The 12522-nt window shown below is 46.8% G+C and overlaps 2 protein-coding genes across 10 annotated transcripts in view; one reads left to right on the top strand and one right to left on the bottom strand.

Moving 5' to 3' along the window:
• larp1 (La ribonucleoprotein 1, translational regulator) overlaps nucleotides 1-4818 on the bottom strand; it is a 28588-nt gene extending 23770 nt beyond the window's left edge. For 8 of the 9 annotated variants that reach the window (XM_077546019.1, XM_077546021.1, XM_077546020.1 and 5 more), the window contains exon 1: nucleotides 4092-4818. In XM_077546019.1, coding sequence (XP_077402145.1) covers nucleotides 4092-4497 — 406 coding nt within the window. In that variant the 5' untranslated portion in view covers nucleotides 4498-4818. The remainder of the gene's footprint in view (nucleotides 1-4091) is intronic. The other variant, XM_077546027.1, reaches the window with a different exon arrangement.
• Nucleotides 4819-8432: 3614 nt separating this feature from the next.
• On the top strand, nucleotides 8433-12522 carry LOC144035930 (15-hydroxyprostaglandin dehydrogenase [NAD(+)]-like). Its single transcript, XM_077546040.1, has 7 exons — nucleotides 8433-8629; nucleotides 9745-9868; nucleotides 10880-10986; nucleotides 11141-11237; nucleotides 11660-11736; nucleotides 11821-11978; nucleotides 12303-12522. Exons 1-7 carry the CDS (start codon nucleotides 8537-8539, stop codon nucleotides 12430-12432), a joined length of 786 nt encoding a protein of 261 aa, XP_077402166.1. The 5' UTR covers nucleotides 8433-8536; the 3' UTR covers nucleotides 12433-12522.

Below are 12522 nucleotides of genomic sequence, written 5' to 3'. Positions count from 1 at the left end.
AGCAAAATCTTCTTCTCGATATCTGCCGCCTTGACGGCTGTCTGCCTTGTGCTACGTGGCAGCCACAAAATCTCAATTGTGTCACTTCAACTATGACAACGACAACAGTCGAAAGTGGATCTGATGGGGGGGGGGGGGGGGTGTCCAACGTCTGATTCCCAACAACTGACCAATCAGCTGAGCTCATGTGCGTAACCATTTGGCTACAGCTGCTTTTTTGCCCAGTCGTGCGTCCACACAGCTTCCTGGTTCACGACACTCGCGTCACCCAAAAAAGAAAACAAGACGGCCTGGGGTGTCTGATGAAGACGATGGTCGGGTGGGAAGACTCGCACAGTAGACAGAAATGGGGGCGACGAACGAACCGGTCGGGTGTGCCCGCGCTAATTTTCGACCCTTTTTTTTGGCTTAGCAAACATGTAGAGTTTGTTAGCAACACACTAATAATGCACTCTAAGCTTGAAAATCAATATTATCTATCAGTATAAATATCGACAAGTCTTCATGTTCATGAGCGGATGCAGAACGATGTCATTCACACACAATAACATTCTTCAATAAATTGCGAGTACTTTGCAAATAAAAGCAATGTTAGGACTGCAGTACAACATCTGTGACACGAGGGCAGCAAAAACAATATTAAATGACTGCGTTATTGATTAGGGCCTTATTGGCATTTCATCATCATGTGAGTCTTCGTCAACATTGCCAGCGATGGCCGCCGCACCACAGACGACGCAAAAACAAACCCGCCCTTTGTGACGACACGTCACTCGAGGTCTCACGTACAACACGACAGAGATTTTTTTGCCCCGGGCTGCTTGGTCTCATAGTTACGTTTTTTGTTTTTTTTTTCATTCCAACTCGAGCCATTTATTTCACAGTCTTTTGACAAGTCGAGTCAAGGCCCGCAAGGGCTCACGAGTGTACTGCCACTTCAACTGGGTCACATTTTAATCACAAGCCACTCCAAATGCTACACGTTTCTCAAGAGAAAGTCACTTCCCTCAATCGATGCTAACTACGGCGGCTAACGATGCACGGCCGTCGCGTAAAAACAGACGGCGGCGCATCAACATAAGAACGCTCGGCTGAAGTAAGTGTTGGTCACAGACATCACAATTGTTAAAAACAGGCCAGCTGGGATGTTGAAATGCGTTTCCACTCTTTAGACTGCTCGTATCTCATCCAAGGACACACTAAGTACACACACTAAACCGATAGAGATAAATTCAACCTTTTGCAACGTCAAAAACCTCAAACTTGCTTTGGCAGTAGGTGGTAGACGAGAAAAGTTTTGTCGGCTCTTTGGTTGCTCATTTCATCTATTTGTGGTGGGAAAAGACTCTCCGAGTACTGTATTGTTTTTTGTGTGTTTTTTTTACGCTTTTTCACGATTGTCAGGGAAGAAGCGAACAGCCACAAAGAGAAGAAGCAGATGATTAAATTGAGGAAGTATGTAAGGCAGCGTCTCCTTATTGCACAATCATCAATATGAACATTTTCAGAGGGGTCAATCGGTGACACCTGAAGCAACCCATTGGACGCCAGCCGTAGGCTTTGATGCAATATTGCCACGTCATCGCTTTTATGTCCCATTTGATTTTTTTCTCTCTGGGGTGGGAAAAACAACAATCAATCAGGACTGAACGTTATTGTGCGTTCATGTGCGGTTAATTCTTACCATTACGAGGAAAATAACATTCTAACATCAATGCATTCACACCATAGCCTAGGACCCGCATTTCCCCACTCTTGTAAACTTACTGTAAAAATGTTTTACCGTTCAACAATAACCTTTTAAAAATGCGTATATTTTAAACATTATGTTGTAAAAAAAAAAAAAAAAAAAGTCAACTCAGAACACAAAAAACCTGACCACAAACAACTGCATGTGTAAAATTAAATACAGTACAAAGAAATCAAATGTCTTTGCACTGATCTTTTCTTTTCAGGACATCAATAAGACGTGAATAATGAAGAGTGCAACAATAAGTTTGATCAGCCTGATTGATTATGCTATAAAAGCATCAAAGCAATTTGTTGTTGCTTTGGCGCTATCTGACGAGGCCGGCTCGAGGAGAGACGCTTTATATGCCGCTGCACCGCGTTTCTTTTCGTTGGTGCTGTAAGACATCATTTCAAACGAGTTTGACACCAAAAGCATTTGGCGCTAGCCATTATTGCTTCAAGTTCAATTTGAAGACTTTCTTGGTGACTAAAACTTGCCAAAAAATGGACTTGGTATTCCTTCGACGTGACTCACTGGTATGCTAGGTATGCTACGGCTGCTTTTAGAACAGTTTAAAAACGCCCTTTAAATTGTAACATGTTAGTACAGCTAACTTACACACGCACAAATAAGAGCGCTAAAAGAATGTGCACATATATGTTGTGACTAATTTACTACACTGAACCCAATATGAAGACACGCAGATATACAGATGCTACCCGACGTATGAACATGGTATTTCCTAGAACGCTGTTCATATCTTGAATTATTTCTATGTCATCACTTTTGGTGGAAGATGGCCGCTTTTCAGTAGTCTCAACCGAGTCTTTGCCATGCCCCGGAAGATTCCCACCTTCAGTTTATGACTACAATAGGGTCTCTGTAAAGCAACTACATTTTAACGCGGCAATCTAATCAAATGTTTCGTAGTGCGTTTGTGGACACATTTTGACCTAAGGACAAAGTGTTTGGAAAGTTGTGGGTCCCGAGTGACCAGTTACAAAATCAGTGGCCAAAGAAAAGAGGGGGTGCAGGTGTCAAACCATACAGTCAGCGAATACTGTAGCTGTTTATTACAGTGGAATATACTAAGTGACTAGGTCTGATTTACTTGCTGATGCTGCAGCAGTCCAGTCCGCTGCGATTTGACTTTTTTTTTTTTTTTAAAGTACACCGGCCTGCCAGAAGCTTCGTCAAACAGCTGTGCAATTTCAATACAAGCTGCAGCATGGCAGTGTGTGCGTGGGGGGGTTGGGGTGGACAAATAGATGAGAGACACGTTGTCTTTTCGCTGACCAGGCCCTGTTGGGAGGTTTAAAAACGCCTTGTCTGGATAAGCACAACATTTTGCTCTTCGTGTTACTCCCAATGACAAAAGAAGCACCACGTTACGAATCACAATGTGGCGCATTCATGAGCGAATTCACGATGACTTGCACAGACTCGTTAGCTTCCACGGCTAACTGGTAGTTTAAGAGAAGTTAGCGATGCACGGGCGACATGACAACCGGGCAAATTCATAAATAAGGGCAACGATCAATGCCACAAGCGATAAAAACGAGTGTGGTTGCACCAGAGTTATGATTAGCCGGTTAGCTCGCTGAGCTTACCATGCCTTCTACACGTGGAGTGAACACGTGACGTCTCAAAACAAACCTGCTCGCATTTTTTACCTGATTAAACATACATACACAAAAAGATAAACACCCAACAAATTCAGTTCGTTTAAGGCGGGGCACATTGTTGTTATTTTTTAAAATAGAGAGTGGAACCGAAAGCAAATGGTCGGGGCGGCTGAGCTAGGCCCGTGCTATTGTTAGCCGGGGCGGGCGTCTCCACTCTTTTTTTTTCTTCTTTTAAAGGACTAACAGCACTAACGCCCTCTGTTAGTACACTAGGTGTGTCAGCTACTTAATGGGATTAAAAAAAAAAAAAAGTCCCGTGACACGTGCGTTTAACAACCAAAATGCCCAGTTTGCCCACTCGAGGCTGCCTTTTATCGATTTTCCGTGCACAGTTGTGACGTTGCATTTTCATGCATCGCAACTTTTGAGGCAAACAAACAAAAAAAGTCATATTTCAAAGGGTGCGCGTGCGTGATGGCGTCCCTTGTGCAACGAGATACCCCGTGGCTCCACTTTTGCCACCGTGGATTCCAGGAATAGACTCCCCGAGTGGAGGAGGGGTGCACGGGTGCATGCACGGACCCCAAATATATCCAGCAGGACTTGACATTTGGACGACACCAACGCTACCTGGCCCACCTGACAGACAGCTGCCGGACGGGACGCACCGACACGCGAGTGACAGGCGGGGAGACAGATATGAGGGGAAGGGGAAGGGGGAGGAAGGTACCCACCGTGATGTGCTTGTCCGTTCACGCTGACCACCGTCACCGCGTTCATTTTCCTAGTCCACGGGTTCACCTTGGGCGGGGGAGCCTCGGTAAACTCCTTCCGGCTTTTACCGCCCTCCTCGTCGGCCTTGACTTCACTGTCACAGCCCCCCTCTTCCGACCCCGTGTCCCGCGTGGGGTTCCCGGAGCTCTCCCCGTGCCCGGGGCTGCTGCCGTTGCCGTTGCCGGGCTCCAGCTCCGCCTCCTCGGCGACACTCGCCGCCTGGCCCCGCTTGGCCCCGTCGACCTCCGGCTCCAGCTCCGGCTCCGGCTCCAGCTCCGGCTCCAACTCGCCGCGAATCACTTTGCCGTGCTCCTCCGCTTTGATAAGAGGGTTGCCCGGCAGGAGAGCCTCCACCTGAGTGGCCATTTGCAACCGCCGTCGTTCTCCCACCCCCTTCGGGATTACCAGTCCTCCTCCTCCCCCTCCTCCTCCCCCCAGGTCCGAATTCGCTCGAAGGGGAAAAGTAAAGTTGTTCGGCGTGAGTGTGCCGCTCCTCTGTCGCTCTCAGACGAACCGAGCTTCAGTCCAAGACGCGAAGACGTACACGATTATTTAAAACATGGGGTGGGGGGAGAACCGCGTCCGATGGGCCTTTACGGGGGAGAACAACCCTATCTCCGCCACTAGCAGCAATATGGTCGCTCTCCACCACGCGATACCAGGGGGCGCGCACGTACGACGTCGAGGGGGTGTAGGCACGTACAGTCGGGAGCGCGCATCCGTCACACGTCATAACAATGCTGCGTTCCATGTTTTCTGGTAAAAAGCCAACGCGTAGTTCTCATTTCGAACATCAGAGCCCTTTTAATACCGAATTGTGATTCCAGTTTGAAACTGTTTTAGAGCTAGCGTATCTTTAGTTTCAAAGTGCAATTTGCACCCTATAATTGCTGCCACGTAATCGTCTTGAACCAATCGAAGTTTATTTGATCGGGGATTTTTCAGATATATTGAACGCGCCACCAAAGCTTCGAGGTACGTCATAGTAATGCTACGTTCAGGTTCCTAAAAAGAACACGTATTGTCCAGTTCGAATATCGGCCTTTTAATTTTTACAAAGCGTTTTGATTTCAATGTGAAACTACTTGCATCAATGCCGTGTCTATAATTTCAAATACGCTTTCACAAAAAGTTTGTTTTTGATTATTGTACATACTTCCATTAGCGTGAAACTACTGATACGTAATCGTGTTAAACCAATTGTGGTTTATTTGAATTTGTTTGTTCCCTTATGACCTAAACGCAGCACCAAACCTTCGTTTTTCATAAACCACTTTAACTACTTAAACTTAACCGCAGAAAGTCATCCGACACAACAGAGTGAGAACATGCGTAACTTTTGTTGACTCAATAAACAAGTACAGATCGAGCTGGCATGTCTCAAGTAGTGTGTCCTTGAACGCCTCTTTGGTCCACTCCCGTGCACGTGTCCACGCCGTGTGCGCACGTCTCTCGAAGTAACTGTATTTTATTTTTGTTGTCGCGATGTTAGCTCTGATGTTCTACTTTGTAATCACCAGTAATATGATGACAACAAAGTACTCCTGTCATGCTCTGTTCTATGCAGTCGAAGACAGTCTCGGTGTCAAAAAGCATCATTTCGTGAGTAGATGTAGTGGGATTATGTAATAGAATGTGTCATGTAATATGTACACAGGGTAGCGGTCTGACATGCATGCAGGCAAAAGTGCACTCATTTGCATCATGAAATTCAAGACCAGCTCAGGTAGAGTGTCCGCCCTGACTCTGAGACTGGGAGGTCGTGGGTTCAATCCCCGGTCGGGGAATACCAAAGACTCTAAAAATGGAACCCATTTGCCTCCCTGCTTGACGCTCAGCATTACGGGTTGGAAATGGGGGGGGGGGCTAGATCACCAAATGATTCCCGAGCAAAAGCCCCTGCTGCTCCTCACCGCTTCCCTCAGTGGATGGCTCAAATGCGGAGAATGAATTTCGCCCCACTTAGGTGGGTGTGACCATCAGCGGTACTTTAACCTTTAATCTTGAATGCATGCCGCTCGGGAGGTGTTCACCCTAACTGGGTGGGGTGCGTAAATGCCTCATGTAGAGCATGATTTGTCATTACTGCAAATGATCATTAAGCACCATACAAGCAGGGCTATGCGGACTACAGTGGTCCGAGAGTTCAGTTCACCCAGGGGTGAGCAAAGGTGGGTCGGCGGGCATGCACCTGAGGGGCAACACACCCCCCCCCCCAACACACATACAGCATCTATATCAGTCCTCCACAGTCCAGGAACCGGCAGCATTTTCTCCTTAGCTGGCACGTTCGATTGCATTTTAGAAGTCAATGATCCTTTCTTTTCAAACACAATGCGTGCACATGTGCAGTGTTTTTGTTGACACCCCGTATGATTGTTGTGTCCCATAATAAATGACCTCATGAGGACAACAAAGACATCCCGCCAATAATCAATAATCACTCTTCGGTTGCAGGCAGGCTCCAGCTCCAGCGTGTTCCTTCTCCCGCCGAGGCCTAAACAGGTCGCCGTGGGATTCAATGGCGGCGCTCTCCGCTCTTTGTGTGCGAGCGCTCGGGGGACACGTAAAGCTCTGTGCCATTGTCCGCCCCGCCGCGCCTTTTTGGCGCCGTAATCGCCAGTGAAAACACAACAAGTCAGCAGCTGGTCAGCAAGTCACAGTTGAAAGCCGCTAAATGGCACATTTGCCCCGTAAGCAGGACCAGTTCGGAGTGGGGGGGTCATGTACATGCGGCCCCCGGCCCACCATTCAGTTCACAAAGCATGGATGGTCGTCACGCTGTACTTTTTAGCCACAAAACCCCAAGGCCAGACAAATAGCATTAGGATTTTAGCCCACTCTTTTCTCGGTTTGAACATTCACGTCTCTTTCCGATGAATGCTTTCAGGGCGATGTGCTGTTGAGCGTATTTGGACCTGGAAAATGACTCAAACAGTGAAAACAAATTCCTCTACAAGCGTTTCAACGCATTCCCAGTAAAGGTTTGAAGGCCTTGTTGGGATCTTTTGTGGTCTTCAATAAAACAATCTTGCGCTAACGAATCATCAATATATGACAAGTCACACCCTGCTGACGATCAATATTGGGATTAGCGAGCTTGTTGCGTTGCTGGCCTTCTGATGAAAGCACAAGCCAACGTGACCTGTCGTATTGGCGCTGTTAGCTGTGCTAGAAGATGGCCGCGCTCCCAAGCGGTTGGCGCGGCGAGCGACTTGACTGGCTTGTTTGAACCTGCAGCATACGCGACTTCGACTACACGGAAAGTATGTTGTGTGTGTGCGCGCATCACTTGCATAGGGAGTTTGCTGTTGGGTGTGTCCTCCCTGATAGAAGCTGATAAGAGTTCATGTCCAACACCCCCCTACTCACAAATGTAGGCAAATAAGCACACACAAGCCCTGACGTGACCTCACTGCAATCAATGTACCAAATGTACCACATTCACATCGATTGGTCGGAGACAAGAGCGATCCTTGTGAGGGTCATACAATTGCTGGATGAATATAATAGGCCGGCATTTCGGAAAAGTCTGGTCCTCTAGTGGCATGCTAGAGAATCACATCCCAAGTACAGCTCCGTTACTTCCCACTTTGAATTCAACGCAGATGGGAAAACCAGGTCCAGAAAGTCGAGACCCTAACAGAGTTTGGCTTTAGTCACACCACAGGTGCTTCTCGTAATGACATCATTAATGACCTCATTCACCTGCTGGTTGAGTACAAGCACCGGTAGCTAAAGCCAAACTGTGGCAAGGTTTTACTTTCTGGACCTGGACCTGATTTCCCATCTCTGGAATTCAATACATTTTCATTTCATCTTGAAGATGCTGCGTGTTTGTTATTAAAGATTCATTATGATGTCGTTTTATTCATTTTGTGCAAAGGTGCCGGCTTGAGGAACGAGAATCTTTGTTCTTTTTTTAAGAGGGTCCCTGGTCATGTTTACACGCCACTGAGTGCAGTGCAACGCAGTCCAGTCCAGTTTAGTCCAGTCCAGCATGATGTGGAGCAGTTTAGCGGCGCTCTAGCACCCTCTAGGGGGCAGCTCGTGGAAGCTCACAGGTCCAACCAGACTCCGTTTAAAAATATGCCTTTTTTGATGCTGTACGCCACACGGATCTATATTATTACATTATTTTAAAAATATTTCACAGCTGTCAAAATTCTCACAAAATTCGCTTTTGTTAAAAACAGTCAAATTTACTACCCGCTTAACATGTAATTAGTGGGGGGAAAATAAAGTATTTTCGGATTGAGCAATCTTCCTGCCAACATGTTTGGCCTTGTGGGTGGTGCCTGGCGTGCTTACTATAACTACGCGCGCGCACGCACGCACGCACGCACACACGCGCCTCTTGAGGCAGACAAGAAGACATCCAGTGTTTGTAGCAGAAGCAGCCAGAATGTCACTGAAGGGAAAAGTCGCGGTGGTGACGGGAGCTGCAGCAGGAATCGGCAAAGCCTTCAGCGAGATTCTCTTCAGGAATGGAGCGAAGGTAAGCAAGCACTCAAAAAGCAACTTTTTCAACTGCACTGTTTAAGAATGGAGACACTCGAGCATGTGTTACAACTGGGCGGCTTCAACACGATCGCTTCTATTTAGCTTCTTAACTAAGATGGGAAAAAGGGCCGTTTCTTTGTCGAAGTTTATTAAAACAAAAAATGCAAGCCCTTCCCCGCGGTCATAAGCCAAATGACCGTTTAGACAAGGTCAACTAAATGATCAACACCATTTAAAACTTCCTGAAGACACTAAACATACCCCCCCCCCCATATCTGACAATTTCAAAGTCCAAATGTCCAAAGTATTCACAGCTTTTACTTTGAAGCGCAATTGGGCTCGCTTGCCTCCAGTTTGCACTAATCAGCCTTGAGATAATAATAATAATAATTAGTGCACCTATGGTCAATTTAGTCGATTGGATGTTCTACTCAGCCACGTGTTTACACACGAGACGCACTAATGGACTAAAGTGACTAAAGATGTGCCAAACTTGTGGTCTTTGTTTTTTTTAAATAACAAACTCGAGGCTGCCAAAAGTGAGTCAACAAAGTATTGAGCAAAGGCTGATTGTTATGCTTATTTTGGATTAAAGCTGTAAAAAATCAATGTGGCTAAAGCCAAGTGCAGTAAATTTCATAGTTACACTTGGATTAAATGTGGTTTCGTCATTCGATTTGATTTGCACAATGTTTTGATTTAAGGGCTGGCGTATGTGGAAATTCAGGGCGTGGTTACGTTTTTGATGATTTGATCAGTTTGTATTTGCCACCTTGTCCATTTTCCAGCGCTTTTGATGAGACCGCATGGGGAAGGTTTGGCTGTGGTTCCAAAGACGCAATATTGGCCGTCATAAACACAATCCCAACAACCAGCTAACTCCACATGAGCGCAATCAAACCGACCGTTTGCCTTAATGACCCGGAATAGTCGCCATCTTGCCGGCTGAAGTGAAAGCGACTTTGCTGACTCAGTCGAGCCACGTTCTGCCACTTCACTGAAATCATTCCATACTTGCTGCCAATAAACAATGCGTTGACCTCCAGCGTGGCGCGCGACGTCATGGGAAAGTGTTGCCACGCCAGCCAATCGCATTTGCAAACCCTCCAGGTGGTCCTGCTGGATGTGAACGCAGACGCGGGAAGGACTTTGATGGAAGCGCTCAACAAGGAGGACGGACAAGAGCGAGCGCTTTTCCTCAGCTGCGACGTTCAATCGGAAGAGCAGCTGAAAGGTAACGCGGGCTCGCTTTGAATGGCAAGAAACGCGCCATCGGGCGTGAAAAACCACCAGCAGTCGCAAGTTTACACGTCGATGTTGGAATGGAATGAAAGGTTTCATTGGTTTGCATTCTTGCCCTGTTCAAACCTGCTTGCCAAATGAAATCTAAACTTGACAACCACGCAATCTTAAGCGAGTGGACGATTAGCGATGGGCAACAAGAACCCGCAAGGTGGCAGAACAAAGCGTTAGACGGGTATGGTCAGGAATCAGCCTGGGCCGGCGGGTGTACGTCAAAATGCCAGGGCTGATTCTTTTTTTTCTTTAATTTTTTTAATTTTTCGTGCCAGTCCAACCCTGCCCTCGACTGTCTTAACATACCCAAGATTCTGTTTACATTTGTCGATGCTAGTGACTTAGCCTCCGTCCCTAAAGTGAGCCGGCCGACCTTTGCACATAACAAACGGGAAGGAAGGAAGGAAGCTTTTTAGCATTTGCAATAAAACCGAGCGCTTTGTTATGCGTGAACAACTGGCGGGTGCATTCCGGTCCACGTAATCGAGTACAAAATGCAGACCAGATGTTTTCTGGCCTCAAGTTCAAATCAGGACTTTTGAAATAAAATCCCAATTCTTGTTTTGGTCAGATCAATGAACACGACGTTTAAAAGATGAAATGGGATTCTTCTCTGTGTGAATTCGGAGAGAAAATCAGCAACTTTTTGCTCCGTTAGCATTTTCTCATCAACTTGAGCTGCTTCTGAAAAATACCAAAAAACGCCTTCAAGTTGGCGAGAGCTTCCAAGAAGACCAGCACAATAAACCAGGCAGATTGAACGCGATTGATCAAAGTTGATCAGGAAGCGTCCCGACGGTTCCAAGCTTTCCTGGCATCTTTGCTGCAACTCCTCACTTTCAAATGGGTTTTTTGTTGTTCTTCAGAGAAGACTTTCCATTGAGGTCAATTCCTTCCTGCAGCCATTTTGTTGTTGTTGTTGTCTTTTGTCTCCGACGCGCGTCCAAAGCTGCCTTCAAGACCACCGCCGACACGTTTGGAGGAATCGACATCCTGTGCAACAACGCCGGCATCCTGAACGAAGACGACTGGCAGCTGACGGTGGCCATCAACCTCGTAAGAATGTCCAGCACATTTGTGACGTGCGTCAAGATGAGCAACAGCTCGCGTCAGGCTTCCTCTTTTTGCTTTTCTGTCCCAATTTATGCGAGAAAAAAATTCCTTGTCGTCATCAAAACTGCTTTTCCCTTTCATGGCTTTGCTGTCATAGGTGGGCGTGATCAAGGGGACGTACGCTGCCCTGGAGCACATGAGCAAGTTGAACGGCGGTCAAGGAGGCGTCGTCGTCACCACGGCGTCCATGGCGGGTGAAGCCACGCCTCCATTTGACTTGTTTTTCCCTTTTTCTTCCCCATTTTGGATAATTGCTGATGATTCAATCATTTAGACATTTTACTGACGTCATGAGTCAAACTACTTTGGCACCTTTGCCACAAGAGGGCGGCAAAGCACTACTTGGAGCTAAAGACAGCTTTTGAAATCACTTCACAATAGTTTGTGGAGACCAGAAATGCAATGCCACACCATGGTGGCAAAGCACTACTTTTGTCCAAATCACCTCAACGTGGCTCCTTGGCAGCAAAAAGGCCACACCATGGTGGCAAAGCACTACTTTTGTCTGACTCCAGGACCTCTGCTCCCTCATCTGACTCAATATTAAGACTGCAACTATTTTGTTACTAAAAAAAAGCGCTTCCTCGCCAAAACTATGTGTTTTTGTCTGCGGTAGGCATCAAACCGCTCCTGAGCTGCCCGGTCTACAGCGCCACCAAAAGTGCCGTGATCGGCTTCTCCAGAGCCATGGCGGTGAGCCCCTTTCAGCCGCACAAAACGCCGTCCGGCAAACGTGTCCTTTTTTCATTTGTGCGTGCGTGCGTGTGCGTACACCAGAGCGCCTCCAGCGTGGTGGGCTTCGGCATTCGCTTTAATGCTCTTTGCCCAGCGTTGGTCCAAACGGAGCTGCTTGCCAGTTTAAGCGCCAAATTGGGACAATTCACCATCCTGGAGGAGGCCACCCGACAACTCATGGACAAGCACGGCGTGTTAAGGTGAGTGACTGGAGTGTTTTTTTTTTTTGTTCATGATGTTCTGCCATCACGTGTGAAATTAAACGAGCAAGTCAACTTTTTTTTTTTTTTTTTTTTTTTGAGTATTGTTGACAAAAGTTCAGCAGAGCTTTTATGATATTTCTGAAAATGCGTCTGTAGGCAAATGTTCTCAATTTTGCCTTTTTTTTTTTTTTTTTTTTTTTTTTTTTTAAACCTGAAAAATGTTGTGTGCTGGGAATTGTTTTGAATTGGGAGCAAATGCCTCTGTTGTTGTTTGTGGGGGGAAAAGCGCACCATTTCCCACAATGCATTTCCCCTTCCCAGTGCGTCGGAGGTGGCCGAGTGTCTTCTGGAGCTGGTGACGGACGAGAGCAAGAACGGAGAAGCCTTGATGGTGTCGCCCAAAGGGAAGATGTACGCCGCCTTCCCGTCCATCCAAATGGATCTCAAATAGTCTTTTCTTGTCTGCCTTGCCTTTTTTGGAATGTATCATTGAGTACGATACTGTACATGTTGATTAAATATCAAGACTGAAGAAGCTGCA

Source organism: Vanacampus margaritifer, chromosome 16 (genome assembly GCF_051991255.1).
Source record: "Vanacampus margaritifer isolate UIUO_Vmar chromosome 16, RoL_Vmar_1.0, whole genome shotgun sequence".
In the NCBI taxonomy this organism is placed as follows: domain Eukaryota; kingdom Metazoa; phylum Chordata; class Actinopteri; order Syngnathiformes; family Syngnathidae; genus Vanacampus; species Vanacampus margaritifer.
Note: the sequence above shows the minus strand (reverse complement) of the source record. Positions and strands in the feature narration are given on the sequence as shown.

Bases quoted from the DNA above. Each gene is read 5' to 3' on its own strand.
- LOC144035930 (XM_077546040.1), top strand. From the start codon at position 8,537: ATGTCACTGAAGGGAAAAGTCGCGGTGGTGACGGGAGCTGCAGCAGGA. The intron at 8,630-9,744 runs GTAAGCAAGCAC...CAAACCCTCCAG, and splicing joins TCTTCAGGAATGGAGCGAAG to GTGGTCCTGCTGGATGTGAA. The intron at 11,979-12,302 runs GTGAGTGACTGG...TCCCCTTCCCAG, and splicing joins GACAAGCACGGCGTGTTAAG to TGCGTCGGAGGTGGCCGAGT.